The sequence below is a fragment of the Myotis davidii genome, unplaced genomic scaffold (genome assembly GCF_000327345.1).
Source record: "Myotis davidii unplaced genomic scaffold, ASM32734v1 scaffold1017, whole genome shotgun sequence".
NCBI classification, from domain to species: Eukaryota; Metazoa; Chordata; class Mammalia; order Chiroptera; family Vespertilionidae; genus Myotis; species Myotis davidii.
Window position 1 is genome coordinate 353,966 of NW_006288361.1, and position 11,702 is coordinate 365,667.

The following is an 11,702-nucleotide window of genomic DNA, read 5'->3' on the forward strand; positions in this document are numbered from 1 at the left end:
ACAGGGCTGCATAGTTCGTGAAGGGCAAAGGCTGCCTGGGTGTGGGTTTTGGCAAATCAGTGCATTAGCACCTGTCAGCTGGGGATCCCCCTGGAGGGCCGTTTGTGGGTGTGGCCAGTATCAGATCAGTGCATTAGCACGGGTCAGCCTCAGATCTCCTCGGGATGGAAGTTTGTGGGTGTGGCTGGTGGTGGATCAGTGCCTTCAGCCCGGGATCCCGTTGGGAGGTCCGTTTGTGGGCATGGCCTGTGGCGGATTGCTGGGGTCCCGCTGTCAGCCCTGGGTCTGTTCCCATAGGGGCCGCCTGCCACCCGGGTTGCAAATAGGCCCGGATGGCAGCAGGGCAGGTGGGATGGTGCTGTCCCACCCTGCCTGCAGTATGCAAATTAGCCGCCATCTTTGTTGGCGGGTTAACGGCCATCTTGGCTGGTGATTAATTTGCATATCACCCTGATTAGCCAATGGGAAGGGTAGCGGTCGTACGCCAATTACCATGTTTCTCTTTTATTAGATAGGATTTGTCATTCAAGAGCATCATCCACATTTAACAGCAGGGAAGCTTAGCTAACTCCTTGATTTTTCTTATCTGAATCAGATTAGGACATAGCCATGTTTCCCTTTGACCCAAACTTAAGTGATCACAAGCCCTGTAACTTTATAGGCCTCTGGGTAATGTGGGCTCCACACTTCCATGCTTATTAAGTTCCCTCACTTTACAACACACAGAGCATTATGTTACTTCCTCACTCTGGCAACCAAATTTCCAGGAAACATCTGGAATAATATCAGAGAGTTGGTATTTCATCAAAACTACATCCTCAACTTTATTCATTTGGAAATGACTAATTTCAGCCCTTAGGTATGAACTGAGCACAGATGGATGTGTGTTTCAGGAGTTTGCCAGCACTTTCCAACAGAGACAACAAATCATCAATGAGAACTCTGAAACAGTGCCCGTCTCCTCCGCTCTAGGAGAACTATGGAGGTACTGCACAGCACTATGAGTACTGTTCTGGGTTTTCCAACAATCCTGGGTAACTACTGATGACTCAAAGTGAACCCCATAGTTCCTCACACAGAATTAGCTCAGCTTAATTGTTTTAAATGAATGCTTCAGAACACTGGTTCTCAACATTGGTTATGGATTCTAGAGTACTTTCTATTTATTTATTTAAGTTTTTAAAAAATATGCTTTTATTTATTTTAGAGAGACAGGATGGAAAAGGGAGAGAGATAAAACATTGATGAGAGAGAAACATCGATCAGCTGCATCCTGCATGTCCCCTACTGGTGCATGAGATGATGCCCAACCGAGGGACACCAGCCAGGTGTTTTTTCAAAAAATTGTTTATTGATTTTTTCTATTTTTAGAGAGAGGGAGAGGGGGGAAGGAGAAAAAGAAAGAGAGAAAGAAAGAAAGAAAGAGAGAGAGAGAAACATTGATTTGTTATTCCACTGATTTATAAATTCATTGGTTGCATCTTGTATGTGCCCTGACCGGGGATTAAACCCACAACTTTGGTGTATCAGGACGATGCTCCAATCAACTGAGCTACTAGGCCAGGGCCTCTATAGAACTTTCATAAACACCAGTGCTCAGCTTCCTCCCTTCCCCACGTACCACCATTTAAAGATTTCAATCTAACTGGTTTAGAATGAGACTTATACATCAGTATCTTCTTAAAAAGCAGCTCAGCTATACTGAGTGAAGGTATTATTTTAAATATATCAGGTATGATAATAGCATTGTGGTTGTGTTTTTTAAAAGGAGTTCTTCATTGGTGGAAAAACTGGTGAAATTCAAATAAGGTCTTTGTTTAGTTAATAGTATTGTAGCAGTGTTAATTTCCTGGTTTTGATCATTGTATTTAGGATTCTGTAAGATGCTCACTTTAGAGCAGCGGTTCTCAACCTGTGGGTCACGAGCCTTTTGGCGGTCAAACAACCCTTTTACAGGGGTCACCTAAGACCATCCTGCATATCAGATATTTACATTACGATTCATAACAGTAGCAACATTACAGTTGTGAAGTAGTAATGAAAATAATTTTATGGTTGGGTCACAACATGAGGAACTGTATTTAAAGGGCCAGAAGGTTGAGAATCACTGCTTTAGAGGAAGCTGTGTGAGGGGTATATAAGAACTCTCTGAACTATAGTTGTGGCTTTTCTCTAAGTCTAAAATTGATTCAGATTAAAAGGTTTTTAAAAAAGAGTTCTTTACTTTTAAAGATACATAACTTAAATATTTATGAATGAAATGATATGCTTGAGATTTACTGCAAAATAGACCAGTTGAGGAGGTGACAGGGAGTGGGTAGGGTATAGGTGGAACAGGAGTGTTGACATGTTCATGCCTGTAGTAGGTGGGCACTGAGTACATGATGGTTCACAGTGTTTATCTACCTCAGGGTGTGTGTAAAACTTTCCATCATATATACTGAAGGGAAAATTCCCAGGTGATTCTGACACATATTCGGGGCCAACAAACACTGTTCCGAGTCTTGAAAATGTATGAGAAGCCCTGTGTTGTACTACCAGCTACAAACTACTTTACCCAGCTCTTTAAAAATGAGCTGTCAATCTTTCTTACTACACTTTCCTAAACTACAGAATGACAGATATGGATTAGAGGATTTTTCAAAAAGAAAACAAGAAGCATTAAAAGTTGTATTTTTCTAAAGTCGTCTCTCTGAAAGTTAATGTCACAGTTAATTTCTAAGACAATAGTAAAAAATGGTAAAGTCTTTCTTGTGTGTACAAGAGCATTTCCAAAGAAGTTTCTTTAAAAATGCTACTTCTATAAGATGTTAATAGATGTTACCTAATATAAGGGTTCTGAGATTGAAAAAAAAAAAGCTTGAATAGTGCTGGTTTATTGTAAGATTCCTAAGAACTTTTAGCAAGAGAATATGCATTGTGACTTTCCAAGGTAGTGATGGAATATGCAAAAAATTTGATCTTCCTTACATGAATTAGTGCTATAGAACTTGTTCTGGAAAACAGTCCTGTAGATCAGTGATTTCCAATTCCCAGGAAATGGAGAATGGCTGCAGAATCACTTGGTAAACTTATTAAAGTAATGATTCACAAACCACAACCTAGACTATTACGGGGACAAGAGGACTCAGTATTAAAACAAACAAAAACCCAAGTGATTCTAATGCAGTCATGTTTGGGATTGGAAGCTATCCTATCTAATAAAAGAGTAATATACAAATTAACCATCACTTTGCAATAAAGATGGCAGCGCCCATAGCCAATAAGGAGGGAATATGCAAATTGACATGACAAAGATGGTGGTACCAGCTGGAACCTCGGAGCCGACCGGAGAGCAGGCAGGAAGACTTGGCTTCCTGGTAAGCCGGCCAGAGAGCGGGAGGGAAGGCTTGGCAACCTGGGTCACTGGGCCAGGAAGCCAAGCCTGGCTGGGGAGTGGGGAGCAGGAGGGAAGGCTTGGTGTCCTGGGTCACCCCAGCGACCAAGGAATGGGGCTAGGGGCAATCATGCCAGGAGGGGAGGGCAGTTGGGGGTGATCAAGCCGGCAGGGGGAGCAGTTGGGGGTGAGCAGGCCAGCAAGAGGGGCAGTTTGGGGCAAGCATGCCAGCAGGGGGGGCAGTTGGGGGCAAGCATGCTGGCAGGGGGGTTACTAGGGGGTGAGCAGGCCGGCAGTCAGACATCCCCCAAGGGGCCCCAGATTGGATAGGGTGCAAGCCGGGCTGAGAGACGACATTCCCGCCCCCGCCCCATGCATGAATTTCGTGCACCAGGCCACTAGTGTACATCATAATGTAGTAAAATAGTTGATACCATTTGAAAGGCCACATCAATACCAACCAATATGAAAGGTCATTTTTATAGTCTACCAAGTAAAAGACTTCCATGAGAGAAGCATATATGCATACATTTTATGAAAGATAGGCGCTAAAATGCTGGAAGTGGTGGCAAATTTAAATCTATCAATATAACTGACGACTACTTTGCTATTTCAAGGATGTACTATGTTCATTCCCAATAAATAATTAATTTGCTGTGATTCACAACCTTTTACTTGTGAGTTACTGCATGTCAATCTTCTTCTCTGGCCTGAGTCAATGACCAGAACTATTTTGTTAAACAACAGGGGGTGCCATTCACATAAGTGCTTTCTCCAAGACAGAGCTCTTGACATTTTCTTTTCTTTATATGACATACTTTAAGGTGTCAGGAATATAAACCCCTTCTTGAATGAAAACTTTGGAAAATATATTTACTTATACCTTGGTGAACCCAGAGCTGTGCCATGCAATGGCCCGGTCAATGACACTTTTCAGTGCTTAAAAGAAGTACCTGCTTACTGTTATTAATAATTACTCAACTTCCTACCATGCTCTTTAGTTATCTTGTTTCTTTCCTTACAAAACGTTGTGGGTTAATTGCTTCCATTCAATAAGAATCACTGACCTTTTCATGTGTTAACACAGTGAAAAATATAATTTTTAGGGAGCTGTCAAGACTCCTGCTCTCAAAGAACTGATACCCTATTTGAAAATAAAATACAAAATACATATAGGAAATTAGTATGGCAGGACTTTACACATACCATTAAGAGCTAACCCTTACTTTAAATAAGTCAGTCAGAGGAGGACAAATAACATATGATTCCACTTGTAAGTAACAAAAATAAATGAACAAACAAAATAAAAACAGACTCATAGATGCATAGAACAGACTGATGGTTGCCAGAGGGCAGAGGAGTTGGGGGGACTGGGTGAAAAGGGTGAAGAAATTAAGAAGCACAGATTGGAAGGTGTAAAGTACAGCATAGGGAATATACTCAATAATATTGTAATAACTATGTAGGGTGCCAGGTGGGTACTGGAAATATCAGGGGGAACTCTATATAGAGTATATGATTGGCTAACCACTAAGCTATACACCTAAAACTGATACAAAATAACATAGAATGTAAACTGTAGTTGAAAAATAAAATTTAAAAAAGAGTTAACACTTAACTGAGCAATTTAATTTTTACTCAACCCTTGGGGTAGGTTACTACTTATTAGCCCCATTGTTCAGATGAGGAAAACTGAGACCAGGAGAAGTTAAGTAACTTGCCCAAGCAATTTAAGTGGTGAACCAGGATTCAAACTCCATATTGGTCTAGCTCCATGGACCACTCTTTTTCACCACCACATTTTACTGTTAGGAAAGACAATCCCACAAAGCAATGAGGACAAATGTCAAAACTCAGAAAAATGACTACTTCCCATTAAGCTGGGCTCACTAGCTCTACTGCCCAGTAGAAATGGACTCATGAGTCACAGGGAATCACAATAAGTCAGCAATGTTATTTTCCCACAATACTTACCTCTTTGATTCGCTTAACCAAAGCATTCTGATCAAAAGCAACAGCCTCTGCACACTGATGGAGGTGATCCTGATATCGGAGGCAGAGCTGCAACACCTGCTGAGAATCCAATTTCTCCAATTTGGTATTTGTTGGGGAAGTCTGGCCACTCAACAGCCCTTCAAAGCAGAAAAAAAGAATGAAGTCAAATGAAATGAAAATTACTGTTAATAAACTTATGAATAAAGTAGCTTAATAATAAGTTTACTAAAGACTGGGTAAGAGACCTAAATTTAATCTTGCATCTTTTGTTATATGCTAATGGCGATCACAGCAACTATCATTTATGGAGCATCTACTATGTGCCAAGCACTGGCCAAGTGCTTCCTGTGCATTATTATATACTCTTAATCACCATGGAAAGCAAGGTATTATTAGCCCCTAATTTACAGATGAGGAATCCAAAACATAGAGAGGTTAAGTAACTTCCCTAAAGTCACAGAGTTAGTAAGTGGTTTCTCTAAGCAGAACTCCTGACCTTATGACGCTACTTCAAAGTATCAGGAATATAAATCCCTTCTTGACTGAAAACTTTGGAAGATGTATTTGCTTAATTTCTTTTAATAATTCTAATCGTTGTCTGAGAAATTGAAAAAAACGGAAATAAAATGGATAAGAAAGTTGTTAGGAGGAGATGTAAAATGAAAAAATTTAAAAAGTGAACAGAGTATCAGCTGACACAATCATAAACCTCATTCTTCACATTTTCTTCCAACAAAAGTTTAGTTGTCTAACTACTAAATTCTCTTACATTTGCATAGGACAGTCTATTTTCAAAGCTTTTCATATAGAATTATCTCACTTTTCTTTAAGGTATATAGAACAGGGCAATTATTAGCATTTATAGAAGAAGAAATCAATAAAAGAGGCTAAATGACTGGCATATGGTCACACAGCAAAATCCTGACTAGAACGCAAGTCCACCAACTTTTGGCCAAATGCATTCTGGTAATCACACACTTTTTGGTGTTCGGACTCCATTACCGTCTCAAAAATTATTGAGGACCCCAAAGAGCTGTGGTTTATGTAGTTTATATCAATATTCACCAATTAAAAATTAAGCTGAGAAAATTCTTAAATATTTATTAAATCATTTAAAAATAACAATAACTTCATTGCATGTTAACAAGAAACATATTTTAAGAAAAAAGAATTCTATTTTCCAAAACAAAAAAGTGAGAAAAGTGGCACTTGTTTATATTTTTCTACGTCTTTTTAATGTCTGGCTTAATAGAATACAGTTGGAGTTTTGTATCCACTTCTATGTTCAATTTGTTGCTCATTCCCATCACGTCACCTCTGGAAAACTCTATAGCACACTTGTAAGAGAATGAGAATAATTAGCAAATGTCTAAATATTACTGTGAAAACTCCCCAGGAGGGTCCTGGGGACCTCAGGGATTCCCCCCCACCGCACTCTGAGAAGCACTATGCTAGATCAGGGTCTGCCTCATATCAGAGCCAATGATACAGCAAGAGGTACACTAAAATAAACATGACAACAGGGTACATGCTGGGCATGATGAGGGTGGACCTACCCATAGCAAAAGTCATCTTGGGAACCCTTCCCCATTCCTGTACCCAACCACCAATGTCAAGCCCTCACTGGTTCTGAGGTATGGGAGCCCAAGCCCAAGTGTTCCTTCCCCCCAGACAGGCTGTAAAATGAGCTACCCAGTTGGGTAGTCCCAGAGAATCCTTAGAAGTGCCAGTCACTGCTCTCAGATCTTCATCTGGCCTGACCGAGCAGAGCACAGAGTTGAACCTGAGGCACTGCCTTGCTCCCCAACACTCCACTGCCAGCACTAGGTCCCTCAGCTGTTCCACTGCTGAGCCTAACACCAAGAGCCCAGTTATCCAGTGGACCTGCCTCTACATAGCAGTTTTTGGTGAAGCTGGTAGTTGCAAAAATGGGAATTTATTTTTTAATTGTACAGGATCGTGTGTATCTATTTACCCAGTCTCCTCCCAAAGGTAACATCTTAGAAAACTACAATACAATATCACAACCAGGATATTGACAATGATACAATGATACAATCTACTGATCTTATTCAGATGTCTCCATTTTACTTACACTCATTTGTGTATGTGTGTGTGCATGTGCGGACGCACCGGTGAATTTAGTTCTATACAATTTTTTCACATATAGGGTCATATGTCCACCATCACTGTCAAATAATGAGCCATTCCATCACACAAGGGTTTCTTGTGTTGCTTCTTATAACCACATCCACCTCTCTCTCATCCATAACAACATCCACCTCTCTCTCATCCTTGCTAGGGGAGCATCCTTAACCCTAGCAAACACTCATCTGTTCACTATTTCTAAAACTTTGTCATTCGAAAAATGTTTTATATTTGGACTAATACAATATGTAACCTTTGGGGACTGACTTTTTTTCACCTAACAAAATGCATTAGAGATTCATCCATGTTGTCACATATTGTTGGTAGCTTGTTCCTTTCTATTTCTGAGTAGTACTCCATGGCATGTATGTACCAGAGCTTATTTAACCATTCACCCACTGAACATTGGAGTTGTTTCCAGTTTGGGGCTGTTAAAAAGACTGCTATAAACAGTTGTGTATAGGTTTATGTGTAAACATAAGTTTTTGTATCTCTAGTATGAATGCCCAAGAGAGCAATTTCTGTGTTGTATGGTAACTGCATGTTTAGTTTTACAAGAAACTGCCAGTTTTCTAGAGTGCCTCTAATCAAGGAGATGGATTTTTTTTTTTCAGAACACTGAAATCTCCTAACATAAATATCAATTATTTCCTATAACTGACAAAGAACACAGTCCCAGAAACAGACTTGGAGGGAAGATAAAAAAGCTTTTTGCTGTCAATCCAAGACTGAAGTAGGAAAAGAGTGAAGACGCAGCATGGAAAGAGGAATGATTTTATGCCAACAGCAGGCCAAGCCAATGCAGAGGCCCTAAGGGAAACAATGATAAATTCAACAATATAAAAATCAAGATTCCCCATGGCAAAAACAGGTTAAAAAGTACACAAAAATACCTGGGAAGAATATTTGCAACTCAGTCACAAATGGTAAGCTTCCTCTTATATATAGAGCTCCTAGAACTGGCAAGCAAAAAATCAGTCAAAGACAGACAGACAAAGGACATGAAAAGGCACTTCACAGAAAAGGATATACCAATGCCTCAACTATAAGAAAAGATGCATAACCTTATTCAGCATAAGAAAAATATAAATTAAAACTTTATTGCTAGCCCATTTTTCACGCACTAAATTGGTAAAAATCCAAAAGTGTGATAAAAACTCCGTAGGTGGAACTATGAGGAAATAGGCATTGTTGATTCATGTGTAAGTCATTAACACCTCTATTGAGGGCACTTGGCATGGATATCAAAATTACAAATGCATAAAGCCTTTGATAGAATAATTTCACTACTAGGAATTTACATCTACAATAGCATGTGTGTTAAATGATGTAAGATATATACATAAGATTATTTATTGCAACAGTGATTATAATAGCAAAATATGAACAAAAATCTCAATAGCAGTTTTTGGTGAAGCTGGTAGTTGCAAAAATGGGAATTTATTTTTTAATTGTACAGGATCGTGTGTATCTATTTACCCAGTCTCCTCCCAAAGGTAACATCTTAGAAAACTACAATACAATATCACAACCAGGATATTGACAATGATACAATGATACAATCTACTGATCTTATTCAGATGTCTCCATTTTACTTACACTCATTTGTGTATGTGTGTGTGCATGTGCAGACGCACCGGTGAATTTAGTTCTATACAATTTTTTCACATATAGGGTCATATGTCCACCATCACTGTCAAATAATGAGCCTTTCCATCACACAAGGGTTTCTTGTGTTGCTTCTTATAACCACATCCACCTCTCTCTCATCCATAACAACATCCACCTCTCTCTCATCCTTGCTAGGGGAGCATCCTTAACCCTAGCAAACACTAATCTGTTCACTATTTCTAAAACTTTGTTATTCGAAAAATGTTTTATATCTGGACTAATACAATATGTAACCTTTCGGGACTGACTTTTTTTCATCTAAAAAAATGCATTAGAGATTCATCCATGTTGTCACATATTGTTGGTAGCTTGTTCCTTTCTATTTCTGAGTAGTACTCCATGGCATGTATGTACCAGAGCTTATTTAACCATTCACCCACTGAACATTGGAGTTGTTTTCAGTTTGGGGCTGTTAAAAAGACTGCTATAAACAGTTGTGTATAGGTTTATGTGTAAACATAAGTTTTTGTATCTCTAGTATGAATGCCCAAGAGAGCAATTTCTGTGTTGTATGGTAACTGCATGTTTAGTTTTACAAGAAACTGCCAGTTTTCTAGAGTGCCTCTAATCAAGGAGATGGATTTTTTTTTTTCAGAACACTGAAATCTCCTAACATAAATATCAATTATTTCCTATAACTGACAAAGAACACAGTCCCAGAAACAGACTTGGAGGGAAGATAAAAAAGCTTTTTGCTGTCAATCCAAGACTGAAGTAGGAAAAGAGTGAAGACGCAGCATGGAAAGAGGAATGATTTTATGCCAACAGCAGGCCAAGCCAATGCAGAGGCCCTAAGGGAAACAATGATAAATTCAACAATATAAAAATCAAGATTCCCCATGGCAAAAACAGGTTAAAAAGTACACAAAAATACCTGGGAAGAATATTTGCAACTCAGTCACAAATGGTAAGCTTCCTCTTATATATAGAGCTCCTAGAACTGGCAAGCAAAAAATCAGTCAAAGACAGACAGACAAAGGACATGAAAAGGCACTTCACAGAAAAGGATATACCAATGCCTCAACTATAAGAAAAGATGCATAACCTTATTCAGCATAAGAAAAATATAAATTAAAACTTTATTGCTAGCCCATTTTTCACGCACTAAATTGGTAAAAATCCAAAAGTGTGATAAAAACTCCGTAGGTGGAACTATGAGGAAATAGGCATTGTTGATTCATGTGTAAGTCATTAACACCTCTATTGAGGGCACTTGGCATGGATATCAAAATTACAAATGCATAAAGCCTTTGATAGAATAATTTCACTATTGATTTTTCTTTGTTAAATGGCATTTAAATATATAAAATAAATTCAAAAATATATATCTTTGTTTTACTATGGTTGCAAAGATCAAAAAATTTCTATATGTGACACGGTACCAGAGTTAAGTTAGGGTTTTTCAAAATGCTGACACGCTGAGCTCAAAAGGTTCGCCATTGTTGGTATATGGGATAATGTATAGAGCATACTACCATTGTGTAAAAGGGGAGGGACAATAAAATAAAATTATATATTCATATTCGCTTATCCTATCTAATAAATAGGGGATACGCTAATTGACCCTCACACTGTCGCAAAGATGGTGGCACCCACCGCCAATAAGGTGGGAATATGCTAATTGACCCTCAAACCATCGCAAAGATGGAGGTGCCCACAGCCACAAGATGGCAGTGCCCAGTCCCCTCAGCCCCGCCACGTGCCTACCTCCGGAGTTCCCCTGACCCCTCAGCCCCCCAGCCCCCAGGGCCGGCCTGAGGCACAGGCAAGCCTCAGATGGTGGCTGCCCAGCTGCCCTGGGCCACCCAAGGCACAGGTAACCAGGGCCAGCCAAGGCTTGCACTTCTGGCAGTGGCAGCAGCAGAGGGGTGATGGGGGCATCACCTTCCCCTGATTGCTGGGTCGCCTCCCACCCCTGAGGGCTCTCAGACTGTGAGAGGGGGCAGGCTGGGCTAAGGGATCCCCGCTCCAGTGCATGAATTTTCATGCTCCGGGCCTCTAGTATTTACATAAAGAAACTCAAATGACAAGAATTAGACAGTTGGAAAACAGGGATCTGGAGAGAGACATTCATATGAATGTATTTCCCTTTCAAATATTTTTAAACATTCATTTTAACAAAACACGGCAAGGTCTTTCCCACTTATTAATAATGTCTTCTTGGGCAACTTTCCCGTCTTCCCTCACTCAATTATCCCCAACTCTGTAAGTCAAAACCAGTTCCTATCTTCCAAGGTTTATATGTAGGAATATACCTTAAAACAGTTATCTTCTCCAAGGCACTTAAAAGTCTCATAACAAACTGTGAGCTGGTAGAACAGAGACCATGTTTTACTTACTTTTTATCTCTTGTGTCTAACATACAGCATCTGGTACATAAAAGGTTCTCAGATTCGGTTAACCAGTTAACTGCCACAATATTTTGAATTTAATTAAAAAAGGTCCATCGCTTATGTCCATAGATGCTTATGGAGTACAAATGGTTACGAGGATACAGTTCTAATGCTGGAAT

General features: G+C 39.6%; 1 protein-coding gene across 2 annotated transcripts in view; it reads right to left on the reverse strand.

Moving 5' to 3' along the window:
• BORCS5 (BLOC-1 related complex subunit 5) overlaps window positions 1-11,702 on the reverse strand; it is an 88,122-nt gene that overhangs the window by 17,619 nt on the left and 58,801 nt on the right. For both annotated transcript variants that reach the window (XM_006760221.2, XM_006760220.2), the window contains exon 3: window positions 5,351-5,508. In XM_006760221.2, the coding sequence (XP_006760284.1) occupies window positions 5,351-5,508 (158 nt within the window). The remainder of the gene's footprint in view (window positions 1-5,350; window positions 5,509-11,702) is intronic.